This window comes from Nomascus leucogenys, chromosome 11 (genome assembly GCF_006542625.1).
Source record: "Nomascus leucogenys isolate Asia chromosome 11, Asia_NLE_v1, whole genome shotgun sequence".
Taxonomy (NCBI): Eukaryota; Metazoa; Chordata; class Mammalia; order Primates; family Hylobatidae; genus Nomascus; species Nomascus leucogenys.
Window position 1 is genome coordinate 65,812,804 of NC_044391.1, and position 14,643 is coordinate 65,827,446.

The 14,643-nt window shown below is 37.2% G+C and overlaps 1 protein-coding gene across 1 annotated transcript in view; it reads right to left on the reverse strand.

Moving 5' to 3' along the window:
• DBX2 (developing brain homeobox 2) overlaps positions 1–14,407 on the reverse strand; it is a 35,642-nt gene extending 21,235 nt beyond the window's left edge. The window contains exon 1 of the mRNA XM_003252266.4: positions 13,839–14,407. Coding sequence (XP_003252314.2) covers positions 13,839–14,241 — 403 coding nt within the window. The 5' untranslated portion in view covers positions 14,242–14,407. The remainder of the gene's footprint in view (positions 1–13,838) is intronic.
• Positions 14,408–14,643: the final 236 nt, after the last annotated feature.

The window sequence follows — 14,643 nt, forward strand, 5'->3', positions numbered from 1 at the left end:
CAAGAGTAATCTAGTCACCCTGAAGATGTATGTGTTTCTAGTATAGTGAGTTGCCGTGTAATTCTGCTCTGCATAGTTTCATTAAAATAATCTATTCATAAAATTTTCAGGAGAAATGCATGAACTATTTATTATTACTCCTGTGCAAAAGTATGAAAAAGAGACCCATTTTGGAGGCCAAAAACTTCTATACAATTTTTTTGAAGTCTCATTAGTATAAGTTGTTCTATTATTTTGACTACAAAACCATCATAGAAATGATGAATCATCCCCTTTGAATTTAACATTTTAAGTTAAACTCTGTTCCTCAGTAGATGAGAACAGCTATAAAGGATAAAACGTGAATAATAACTCTCCATTATTGAGCACTTACTGTATGCCATGCTTTGGTTAAGTGCCTTAGACACACCATGTCCTTTCATAGAATGGGTTTAATACAATATAACTGTAGGTGGAGATTGCCTAAAGCGGCACTTGCCCATACCATGACACATTCAACAGAGTGCCTAGCACATTCTAAACAGTCAAAAAAATTTTTAGCAATTGAACAAATGGTCTTCCAAACTAACAAACAGAAAACTTCCCTGGTCTTAGGGAAAGAATGAGGATCAAGAATTAATCCTTCGCCTGCTTCCTGACCCATCCTAAAACATGGTGTCTCTCATAACTGATGACCTTGAAATCTAAAACATGACTTGAAAATAAATATTCTTATTATTCTTCTTTCATATTCAAGGGACAACTTCTTTCCTTTTCTTATTCACATTCAGTGAATATTGTTTCCATATGACTACATACCTTTTTGAAGAACACAGTAATTTCAGACTTGTATTTTAATGAACTGATGAGTTGTTTATGTTTATTTTCACAATTTCTTTGAAGGATGTATCAAAATAAGTATAGTTTCCAGTGAGAATTTTTATAGCATTTCAGGGTCCTGGGTGCTTTAAAATTGCAAATTAATCATAAATGCAGTTTTCTTCCTAGCACACAATGGGAAGTTGTTAACATTAATGCTTTTAGGGTTTTTTTTAATACTTGGGTTTTTAAAGAATCAAGTGTTTGTTTTAATGCTGTTTTGAAAATATGGCCGCTAAGCAAAGGCATAAAAAGGAAACCAATTTTGATGTTCAAAAAGTTTTATAAATTTTTTTGAAGTTTCATTGTTATCATAAGTTGTTCTGACATTGACTACAAAACCGTCATAGAAATTATAAATCATTTCATTTGAATTTTACATCTTAAATTATGTTACAAGAGTATGGCATTATTTATGCAGATTTACATTTTCATTATTGCTGTGGATATATGAAGTACTTCAGAAAGAAGAAATATAAAAGTTGCCTAATTGTGTTTATTTTCAAGCATTTCTGTTAGCTAACTTATTTCCCCTCCAAGATAAACATTCTATAAATAATAAAATGATGGCTCTTGTGCTGTTTTGTTTTGGACTTTTGTTGTTATTGTTGTTGTTTTTTGAGATAAAAGAAAAAAAAGACTCAGCAATGTTGCATTTACTGACATAAAATTAAACACTTACCATGTTAACTGGAAACAGAAAACAAAAAAAAAGGTTTTGTTTTTGTTTTTTGCTTAATTAAGGCATAGAAAATGTGACCATACTACCGATATCATTAATATAAGGATGCAATATGTATGCAATATGTGTGCGTATATATTGCATACATATTGCATCCTTATATATACATATCTATATATATATATATATTACAAATTTTTCTATTCTAACCAAAATGTTTCTCATCCCAACCCTAGGGCCCTAAAAGTGGGAAAATAAAATATTTTAAAAATTGATGGTTTACTTAAAATAAATGATCAATTAAATTCTTAGTGATAAATGTGGTTTACAGTTATCTGATCTTAATGCTGAATTTAACCAGAAAAACCATTTTAACTGAAGTCTATTATATCGCTCTACATTACCCTATCTTAATATAAAAAAGCTGTAATCAAAATGACAGTATCAAAATCTGTAATTGCAAAAAAAGTAATCATAATCTACAGTAACAATTCTAGTTTTGACTAAAGAACTGGACTTCTTCACATTTCGTGATGTGACCAGGCTTGAAGTTCTATTGTGTACAATTTTTCACCATTTTAAATCACCTTTTTGACACACATATTTACACACGAGTTGAAGTCAATTCCTGATTGCTATACATAAATACATCTTGTTTAAGCTGGTTTATGTGAAAATCACTGTAAAATTCCAATTAAGTGCTTTTTTTTTTTTACATGTTCCTATTTTGACCTAAGTCAAATGCTAATCCAGTGAGCATGTGATTGCAGGAGCACTGAATGGCCTTAAGATATCACCATTTAAAACAATGCACTGCATTGAAGGTATATAACTTTAGTGAACCATATACTTTTTTTTTCTTTTTTTTATTATTATACTTTAGGTTTTAGGGTACATGTGCACAATGTGCAGGTTTGTTGCATATGTATCCATGTGCCATGTTGGTTTGCTGCACCCATTAACTCGTCATTTAGCATTAGGTGTATCTCCTAATGCTGTCCCTCCCCCCTCCCCCCACCCCACAACAGTCCCCAGAGTGTGATGTTCCCCTTCCTGTGTCCATGAGTTCTCATTGTTCAATTCTCACCTATGAGTGAGAATATGCGGTGTTTGAACCATATACTTTTTTAAAGTAATGACCAAAACAGGAAACTCAGCTTTGATGAAAACAAAGTGACAAGTTGATAGATGTGCTGTAAACCCGTAAGAACTACTTGGAAGGTGCTCCGAAAAAGGTAGAAAAGGTAATTTGATCCTAGATAAAATGCATTTCAAACCCGATCAGTGCCATCTAGATGCAGTTGCTTAATCATTTACCATGTTAAAAATGATTAATTGTAGGCTCACTGAACAATATTTATAATGATAATATTAAGGAGTGCTTACTATATATCAGGCACTGGACTAGCTACAAATTTAACACGTGCTATCTCATTGATTCATTAACATTCAACGCATCTGAAATGTGATTATGACTGCTCACAGCAAATTAACAGAAAAAAGGACGAGAAAAACAATAAAGATTTAATATAATAATTAATTACTAGCCATGAGGGATAGAGATTTCATGCACCGTGACTCTGCCAGTTATTCAATAGGAGCTAGACCCTGGAAAACTGACACATTTCCCAAGACTTCCATGAGAGAAAAAAAAATGGCCTTTCCTCTGGAAAAAAATATAAACAGTTCAGGTTCTACAGCATGACGTCAGGTTGCATTAACACAACATCTCGAGATACTCCAAATTTCATATCCTACTATGATGGTTAGTACTGAGTGTCAACTTGATTCGAACGAAGGATGCAAAGTATTGGTCCTGAGTGTGTCTGCAAGGGTGTTGCAAAGGAGATTAACATTTGAGTCAGTGGGCTGGGAAAGGCAGACTCACCCTTAATCTGAGTGGGCACTATCTAATCAGCTGCCAGCACAGCTAGAATATAAAGCAGGCAGAAAAAATTGAAAAGACTAGACTGGCCTAGCCTACCAGCCTACATCTTTCTCCTGTGCTTCCTTCCCTCAAACATTGGACTCCAAGTTCTTCAGTTATGGGACCCAAACTGGCTCTCCTTGCTCCTCAGCTCGCATACGTCCTATTGTGGGACCTTGTGATCTTGTGTTAATACTTAATAAACTCCCCTTTATATATATGCCTATATATCCTATTAGTTCTGTTCCTCTAGAGAACCCTGACTGATACAGCTACCAATCAAGCTTCCAATTTCTGTGTGAAACTGTTATGAGTTACAAACAAAATGACTTAAAAATTTTGGAACTAAACTGGGGCTTGTCTGAATCCAAATGACTAAAATTAAGTATTCAGAGAAAACTTCATGAACTTTCCGTATGACTTATTTGAAGATACAGATTCAAGATATCTTTTATCTTGCATGTTTATTTAAGATGGGAACTTATAGCCAACCTAATGGTGAACTAGCCTGATTTTTTTTAACTTAGCTGACTAGATGGTTCTGTGATACAAGTATCCCATAGCCAAGCAAGGTTACAAGTTAAGCTACTGAGAAATTATTCTGTTTTCTAGAAAACAATAATTTTTTAAATTGTTTTTGTTCTTTTTATTCTCCTTTAGTAATGGAGAAGAACATCAGGAATCTAAATGGTGTGAAACCACATTCTTATTGTCAATACAAACAAACTATGGTACTAACTGACTTGAACTGACATTTCAAAGGAAGAATACTAAAGACCACTAACAAAACCTTCAAATAAATTTCAGGAACCACTGCATTTAAGAAGGATGAGGAGACATGATAGAAGGTTCCAAAGTATCTTACTAAGGCAACCACTGGGGGGAAAGAAAAAAAAACCTCTAGGAAAGAATGACAGGGAAGTAAATAATTAAGAATATTATTATAACAAATAATAATAATATTATAATAATAAATAAATTAAAACTTTAATCATTAATGAATAATTAATTAAAATAATTAACTAAATAATAATTAATAAATAATAAATTAAAATAAAAAATTATAAATAAAATAATAATAAAGAATGACAGGGAAGTAAATAATTCCAAAAGGATGGCTTTAATGACCTCCTTCACATGCCAGGTACATGGCCACTGAGAAGTTAAAAATCTAAACTTCTGACTTGCAAATAATACACAATTGAAGGCAGTCTAGGGTGGAGTGGACCCAAAACAAGACTCCAAAGAGCAGCAAACATCTATCTTGAATAGTTAGAACAAAAAAATATCAATTAGCTAATGAAGTTTGATTTATTTTAATACTTAGTCCATCTGAAAGTAATTCATTTATGTGATCTAATTGCAAACCTTGCCTTCAATCACCACACATAGCAAGTTAGGTAAATTCATCCTTTACTTTTCTGTTTATCAGAAAACGAAAAGCCCGCATTTTTTGCCTCAAAAGTGTTTTAAAGACAGAAAAACAAAGGGTCTTAATGTTTTGGTACAGCTCATGAGAAGATAAATCAAGTGCAGTGTCTACTTGTTTGCTTCAATCCTTTCAATTTAGGGCAAATAATATGTACTGCCTATCTGTCAAGTGCTGAGCACTGCACTGTGTGCCGGGACTACAAAGATTGAAAAAGGAGTTTGCTTCCTGGAATAATTTATATTTTTTAATATCCTTTAACTTACAGATTTGAGTCTGCTGGTTAATGAAATGAAATGTAAATTTCTCAGTTACTCCAAATTCAATTTTGTTCAGTGAAACCTGACACACTCCCCAAGGAGATCAATCTAACAAAATTCATACTGTGCACATCCATAGTTAGTGGTTCTCAACCCTGAATACACATTAGAATTGTCTGGGCTGCTTCTCAAAGATGCAGATGCCTAGCTCCCACACCAATTGTTTTAAATCAGGCTGGCTAGGACTGGACACCCGCATAGCATTTTTTCACTTTGTAGGTGATTATAATATAGAGCAAGGATGAGACCGTGAAAAGAACATAAAACAACACCTGACACATCGTAGACATTCAATAAATGTTAGCCTCTCCTCCTGCCATTAGTATATAATCTGAGATCAAGACTAAAACAGCACATAAAAAAGTAGTATTGTGCAGACTTCTACTGAAATACAGAATAAAAAGAAAAGGATATTTTAAGAAAGGCTTGTTCAAAGAAGGCTTTAAGCAGGAGAAACATCTTAATCAGGGCCTTGATTTGGAAAGTACTTGGAAGGGCAAAAGAAGAGAATGAAACCATTCCAAGAAGAAAAGGTTGCAGGGACAAAGGAAAAGAGGCAAAGATGGTGTTAACACATGGGGCAGGTGAAGGAGACCAGCCTGGCTACTGGGACAAGGCCCAAGGGGTGAACATTAAGCAATGTGGCTAGAAGAGTTAAATGCAGTTGATGGAATGAAGGCCTTAAAGGCCAAAATAGGTGATTTCATTTAATCTCTAGTCAAATTGGATAATTTAGGTTTTCCTGAGTAGCTTGGTGACATGATGAAAACTACATTTGAGAAAAGTTCACCTGGCAGTGGTGGATGGGATGCAGTGGAATAAAGAAGGGCCAAAGGGAAAGCTGCTATGCAGTAACAACATGCTGTAGCAACAGGTGATGACAAGCATTTGTGCGAACATTTCCAGCAACATCTTATCTATCCTCACAACACCAACAAGTTGACAGGGTCTGGCTTCCCTCCAGCTGTGGGATGCTAGTTAACCATGACCAACACAGGTGCCCAGGGTCATCACCTCTGCTGCCTTACCCTTCAGGGAGTCTCAATTAGACCGCTCTGAAAAAATGACCTAACCTTGAGGAGATTTCTTGCTCTTTTTATTATAAAGTCTATGTCACAGAAGAGAATACTATAAGCCTTTGTGAAGGTTCCCTGAGCTCCCGGCTATACCACTCTGTGTGATTAACACCTGCACTGGTCTACTCCAGCAGAAGACAGACCTAGCATGAAGTGTATCTGATATTGGTTATCTTGATTTCATCCTGCGACAGATTTTAAATGATCACAAACTATTTGGTACTCCTCTCATTGAAAGGTGGGGTCTATTTCTTCTTCCCTTGAATTTGGAATGGCCTTGGTGACTTGCTTAACCAAGAGATATGGCAGATATGACATTCTGAAACTTCTGCAACTAAGTCTTGTTGAAGTTCCAGAATGTCGCTTCCAAGACTAAGTCATAAGAAACTGCAAAGCTTCATATGACCTAGTATTGGAAGTACCAGAATGTCCAAAGTTCCAAAGCCAGATGGGCTTTTGGAATGTGTGCTCTTGGTGTTCTCCCTTTCAGAATCCAGCCACTCTGCTATAAAAAGGCCAAGAAACTTGGAGAGCCCAAGTGTGAATGCTGCAATAAACAGCTCCAGTTGAGCAACCAGTCAACAGATGGGATCAGTGCCAGCCGTGCGAGTAGCCATCTTGGACATCCAGCCCAGTCAAACCTTCCCATGACTTTAGTCCCAGTTGACATCTAACATCACTCAAGATTCTAAGTGGGAACCACCCACTGAGCCCAGTCAGCCCACAAAACTGTAAGAGAAAATAATAAATTTTTCTTCAAGCCACTGAGTTTTGGGATGGTTTCTTATACAACAACGCCCCTTTTACCAATATTTTGCTTATGGTGAAATGGTGGGAAGGAGTCCTGCACATCTTTTCCTGTATCTTACCAGTGGGCTTTTGAGGTATGTGCTTTAAAGTCAAATGCTGACTCTACCACTGTTCACATTTTGAAATGAGGAAAGAGAGGCTCTGTGAGGTTATATGAATTCCTTATGGTTACAGAATCAGTAATCTGAAGACCTTGAATCTAGACTTTTAAATACAGGAATGCTCAGAGAGCTATAGGTAGTTTTAAATTTAACCAATTTGCCATTTACACGTTGGAGCAAGCACTGGCATACTTATAAAAAGCAAAATAGTAAATACTTTTACGGTTTGTGAGCTACACAGTCTCCATTATGACTATTCAATAGAAAAGAAGCTATAGAAAATATGTAAATAAATAGGCGTTATTCTGTTCTAGCTTTAAACAATCAGATGGTCTTTTTTGTTTCAGACCCAATATAACCACAAAACTTGTTCAATACACCTAAACTCAATCCAGCCCTAGGTTATCTATTAAAAACTTGCCAGCAGTCACGGTATTTATTCCTTTTTTAATGTACATAAATTTTCTCAAAGAATGACTTATTAACTCCTTCACATATTTTAATTTTAAAAATAATAGAGACTTAAAGTTTTAAACAAGAAATTTTGAGCCTTTTCAAGAGGCTTTGTGGAAATCTATATATTGTATATTCTATTTCTGATGGTCGCTTAGAGTCAACAAAAAATTAAGGTTGTTATGGCATGGTCCCTGAACATGTGAAAGAAAAGTGAAAAACCTAGTCATCTGTGGAACATTTATAATCAAGAAGGCATTAAAATAGTCAGCAATTTTTACAAAAATACTCAAGCTTTTTTTTTGTTTTCCTTTCGTTTTCCTGAATGCTTTGGTTCTAAAAGTCTAAAAACTCCTATAGGCTTTTTGATCTTTGGCTTCAGAGAGAATTTCAGTACCTTAAGTTGACTGTTCACATACCTCACAAAAGTGTGCCCCCGAAATATTCTCAACTAATAGCTGGTTGACAAAATGAATAATCCTATTAAAAATGAAATCAGCTATGGTAACTTTATATAGAGTGATGAATCACTCAGCATTGCCAACTTAAGTATTGACTGGAGGCTAAAAAGAATGAAAGAGAGAGATTTCATTAAAAGTGGAAACATTACTGAAAGTAAAATAAAACATTTTGGAATAAAATATACAAGGGCCTGGTAAGTATGTTATATGTTAAGGCAAAAATCCAATTTCTTACCAAGAGAGTATAAAATAGAAACATGATCTAATGAAGTCTAAAATGAGGATTCTAACAAGCATTCCTAGATAAAAATCATATTGTTTCATTTTACAACTTTCCTTTTTATTCCTGACAAACTCCAGGTGTATTTGAACGAAAACTCAGTTATTTAAACTGACTTAAAAGTTGTGTCCTTTCATTGTATATATAAAGAAAAACTACTGTAATTAAGAAAAACTTTACTTAGAGCTTCTTCTAACCGAAAATTAAGTAGACAAACACTGTATTAAGGGTTGCAAAGCAAGACCCTCAAAAGATCTTTGTATTTAATGCCCACCCTAACATAAGAACACACTTGTTTAAATGTTTTAAATAATATTTCATTTTTGTATAAACTTTCATAGCAAAGAATCTCAAAGGATTTTATGAACACAATGATTAAACAGAAATTATGCATGGATGTTGTGTTCTTCACTTTTAAGTTGCTACCATTTCTCTCATTGTTCAGCAGCAAATCTAACTGTAAAATATCTTCTTACAGCAAAAAGACATCTGGTGGTCACTAAGAACAGGAAGGAGGTGGCACACCCAAAGAGGACTACCATGGAGTCTGAGCACAGCTTAGGTTCCAATATCTGAACCACATCCATGGCAAACAAATATAAATAAAATCACCCTTGGCAATCCCTTTGTTTTTTTCTATTTGTTTGTTTGTTTGTTTTTTTAGGCAGAGTCTCGCTCTGTTGCCCAGGCTGGAGTGCAGTGGTGCAATCACAGCAATCCCTTTAAATTGCCCAAAACATATGGCATCCTTTTGACTTTACGTAGCATAACCCTGAACACTCTAAATTCTACGTTTAATTCTACTTAAGTCCATACATAAATTTATGGGCATTCAAACCATTGTACCTCTTAAAATAACCCTCAAATCCCTAAAGGAATGGAGCTAAGTAAGTGGAAAGTTCTAAAACCTTCTTATTTGCCTGCTCCATGTACTCCTGTTTTATTATTAAACCTCAAGAGTTTTAGTACATATTACCAGATTGAAATTTGCTTGTTGTTAGAGCAAAGAAGAGAAGCGTGTGTTGTGGCAAAGGAGAGATAGAGATATTGGTTCTAATAGTCTCTTTTATTTTATCCACTGCAAGAACTTCTCCTTGAACCTGAAGGTATTTATTAACTTAGGGACCATACAGCTGATTACTCATGAACTAGATAAAAGTTATTAATATGTTAGTTTTAAATAAAAAGATATGTTGAGCAGATTACAGAAAAATATACAGATATAGAAAGAATATGGTTCTGGTATTCTCAAAAAATTCCACCAAAGGATGACTGGAGTGATGGCCTCAGCAAAGAACCACTAGCATAGGTCCCATCACTATCCCATTCGAATCCCCTGTTGTCATCCTGGTTCTGAATCAGCATCATCAACACTCAAAATTCTCTGGTTTTAATTTGTCAAAACGAATCTAAACCATAGTGTTAGCAACAGAAAGCTCAAACTCGGGCTTAAAAAATAAGATCACAAAGTCTTTACTTAGACTGGAATCCCCACCTTGAGCACAAATCCCTTTTCTCCCTTGCCTAAATGCCTAAAATGTAAAAGAGCCATTTTATTTCATACTTTCAGTGTATCTCAGTGGAGGAAAAAACTACCGTTTGCAGCACCAGACATAAGTGTGAATAGTTTCAGACAGTCAACAATTAATGGGTAAACAGTCCTTGGGATTGGGAGACAGACAAGAAAACTAGAGTGCACATTAAGTATTGGTGGTCAGAAACAATCCTAACCGGATGCCAGAAAAAAAAAATACTAATGCTCTTTTATTTCTTTACTACACACAGAATGGCTTACTTGGCAAAATTACTTTTTAAAAAAGCAGTTCAATTCACTTATCCGGAATAAACATTTGCTTTCCAATCCTTTCATATGCAGCACAAGAATAGATTTAATAAACAAAGGAAATTAGATTCAGGAAATTATTTTTATGTCAAACATTTTCTAAAATGCTTAAAATAACAAATGTTATTAATAAGCACGACTATTTATTCCACTTATTTTGAAGAGAATTGATGGCATAACCACCAATTGGAAAACTGATGTCATTCTGTAGCCAGGAGAATTTAAATCTTCCAGCATTTTACATTTTGAGGCCCTCTTTTATATACAAAGACATGCATATTTTAGTTGGGCATAATATTTTCCAAATATTGTCACAAATAATGGCATCGGGAAACTTCTGAGGAAGGATGTCTGATAATCAGAGTTTACTCAAAAAACCTCCTGGTTTCCACTAATAAATTATTAATAGATCCATGACATTTTTTCTTTTTTCAGATACAAGCCCTGGAGGAGAACCTATTCATTACCCAATATTGCCCTAAATGTGCCCCTCCCTAGCCCTGAGCCCTTTGATTTTTAAAGTTTTAAAACTATTCTATATAAACAACTTGACAACATATAGCTATGGAGTGTGGCTTTTCTTGCTGTAAATACTCAAACTTAACAATTTTCAGGGATGAAGCACTGACAACTCTACTTTCATCCATGACCTGTAAATCTGTGTTACGGTGTTTACCTGTCACCACCTTTCAAATATATTTCATAACAAGAGGAAAGGGAGAGCTAATTTCTTCCATTATGGGCTGAGGTACAAAATCACAATCTGATTTATTATTGTGATACTATGTAATTGGTGATCCAATTGGCCCTCATTATTTTCTTCTCGTCAGTGAAAGACTAACCTAAGGTATGAGTCTGAAGATTTGGGGCAATTTTTTCTCTTTCACAAGTCGTAGATGATTAAAGTGATCCTTGGGACAAAAACAAAATGAGCAAATGAAATAGTCATTGAGAAAAACAACTGGAATCCCCATAGCCACCTCATTAGCTTATTAGGAGGATTAAAGGAGCTATTTTGAAAATGGCTGCTAACCTATAAAGCAGTACAGAACATGGAATGTAAGCTCTACAAGGGCCGAGACAGTCATCTGTTTTGTTAACTGATCATGCCAATGGCCTAGAACAGAGCCTGATACATGGGAGACACTCAGTAAGCATGTGCTGAATGAATGAAATATATGGGCTATTTAATAGTAGGTAACAAAAAATAACGAAAAATAATGAAACAAAAATGCATGCAGAAGCATCAATCCCGCAGTTAAACGGTGCTATATTTCACCAATGAACTTAAAAAGAACTCTGGGGCTTTCTCATTCAAATTTAGATGTGCTGCACTCAACAAATTAAGGCTGGGAAAAAAGTGAGTAGTCAACATGCAGAAATCACTAAAATTAGATTTTGTGGTCCACTCCCAAGTTAGTGTCTAAAGGATCAGAACTGGTTGTTCCATAACATTTCAGAAAAATACGGTATTATCTTCCCGAAAACAAAGCTTCTCCAACTTTTATGCTCTCCCCAGAACACCAAATCATTATTTCATCCTCACCTATTTTCACCTGATAGAAAAAATTGTTGGCACTCCATTATAATTTCATAATTGTACACTGCATAAAATAATTACCACATTTGGTAAGGCAAGAATCTGTAATTTAAATAAAAACGGGGCAATGTTCAGAAAACTACATTCTTTATCCGATTATAAAAATAAATCAATATAAATTCTGGTTTTAAGCAGCATATTTGTGGGGTCAAATTCATGAGATTTTAGTTTTCTTCTTTAGATATTTTTCTAGTTTCAGAAACTGTTTTCTTTACAAGAATAATTTTTTAAAAAACAAAGGTTGTTTGTTCAAATGAAAATTAATCTAGAACATCATATCTTCAATGTGTTGAATAAAATATTTGGAAAAATACATGCTTAAACTGTATTAGAATACTTCAAAAGGGAATATAAATTCTTATAACCCTCGTAATTATTCCAAAAACAATGTCTGCAATTGGACACTTTAATAAGTGTACAAGAATGAATATATTCTTGAAAATAAAAAGAATGTAGTTAGGAAAACTTTTAACCTTTAGTTGCAATATTTTGAAATAAATAAATATAGTAAATTATTTTTGAGGGTTATTGAAATAACTGCACTTGATTTTCATTTATTTTATTTAAATGTAATCTGTGAAATCTGCAAAGGTTAAAATTAAATACCTTTTCATGGCGGAGACAATTATGATTAGAAACAGCTTAGGAATCCTTGAAAAATAACTTCTATCAACACAATGCCAAGCCACCAAAAGTTATGCAAATCAACAAATTTTCTGGAAAATGTTATTTTTATGAAATATAATTTATTAACTCTCTTCCAAGTGAACCTGCTTTATGCCTAATTTTTCTAATACTTCAAAAAGAACAGAGAGGCCCAAATTTCTATAAACTTTGCCTTAACTGTTTGTTCCTCTTTCAGGATGTAAAAAAGGCTCCCTAGCATTTAGGTTTTACACTAGGTGAATGAGACCGGTGTTCATATAGGTATATTTGTTCCATTCTGTTAATAACCATTTCAAAGTGAAAGACCAGGACAGGTTCTAAACATGTTAAATTCTATAAAGCCATTAGCAATAAATTTGATCCAGCAGTTTGCTGGGACAATGGAAACTGCTGAAAAAGCGTCTATTAGTCATTCTAGACAAACCCACCGGGATTAAAAGAATGAGTTAAGATCGTTTAAGGACGCAGCCAAAAAAAAAATCCAATTGGGTCTCAGTTTCTGAGTCTCTAAGAGGCTTTTCCCTTTTATCACTGACAATTTCAGGGAGCCCTACATACGCTTTAGCTAATGTTTGACTAAATTGTCGGCATCCTTCTTCCCAGTCCCACTAGTTAGGTTTTATACGGTGATTAAAATAAACCCAAACTGCCCTTCTTTCGGTAAATTCTTATTTATTGGTGAACTTCCTACTCCAGTTGCCAACTCAGCTGTTTTTCAGCTCAGCACGGATAAAAAGTCGGCCTTCATTTCTTTGCGCCTAAAGTGATCCAAAATTTAAGAGTGGAGAAAGCCAGAACTTTGCGCAACTCTGCTTCCAAAGATCTTTGCACGCGTTCCTGAGCTATCCCGACCATCCTAGCAGTTTGAGTGGCAAAATCTCCCCAAGTTGGGCCGCGCAAAGCTCTCCTTGTCAAGAACTTTTCTGAGAGCTGGTGCCGTGCGGCCCGGGAGGGAGACAGGAGCGGGCGGGTTAGAAACGTTGAACTTGGTGAAACCCCTTGAGACTGATCCCGGCAGGCCGGAGAACCTTCAGAGTTTCCCAGTTAAGGCCAAAAAGTTAAGCAGCCCTACCACCTGTTGAAAGAAGGGAACAGCAAGGAAGCTGGTGGAATGGGATGGGATGGAGCAAAAAAGCATCACAGAAAGTGGTGTGCCTCCGCCTGGGCCCCCGACTCCCGAAGTGGCATCTCCACTAAAGCTCGAGATGTTCCAGGAAGGTCCTAAACCCCCGCTGCCTGGGCGCAGTGCGCACCGCCGGTGCTCCTACATCCCGGGACCACCCGGCCCGGGGGCGCGGGCGCGGCTGGGGAGGGAGGGGAGAGCTGGCTCACCTGGCGCTGAAGGCTGAAAGGTACAGTCTCGGTCCCCCAGAGCCCGGCCCGGCAGCCTCGTACTGTCCGCAGAGGGACTGAGCACTTGAAAAGCCCACCGCGTTCCGTAGGGCGCCCCGGCGGGGCTAACTTGTTCGGCTGCGGGGCACAGCTTTAGGGGAACTGGGCTAGCGGGCAGGGGCCGGAGCTGCGCGCCCGCGGTGGCCAGAGCGGTTGCCGGGCCGTGGGGCGCGGGTGGCTGCAGCCCAGGCGTCGGGGCGCCCCCGACCCGCAGCAAATTCTCGATCAGGAAACTCTTGCCCAGGTTGCCAAAGCCGGGCGCAGCGGGGAGGTTGAGGAGCGCGGAGGAAGCCACCATGTCCCAGTACGCACCGGCGTGGGCTGCCACCGCGCTGGGGAGCATAGTGCGGCGCCGGCTGGCCTGTTGGGCGCCCGCCTTTCGCCCGCCTCTTGCCCGCGCGCCCCGCACCGCACCCGGAGCCGCAGCTTCTCGCCGCAGCCTCCCGCAGGGCTGGAGCGCGCGGAGCCGGGCGGGGAGGAGAGGCCACCCGGGACGGCGGCGGGCTTGGAATGATATTATTTATTTGCGTTGGGCGTTTTTTTAAGGGATGGGAGGAGTGAGTGTGGGAGGGGGAAGCTGTGAATTTCTCTGGCCTACGGCGTAGGCTCTGGGAGCGCCGGGGGGAGTCTCTCCCCTCTCTCTATGTAGAGCTGGACGGTTTTTTTTGTTTTGTTTTTTTTGTTTTTTTTCTGGAAGGACGGAAGGTGTGTCCAGCCCATCCATTCATGTCACCAGTCCCACAAA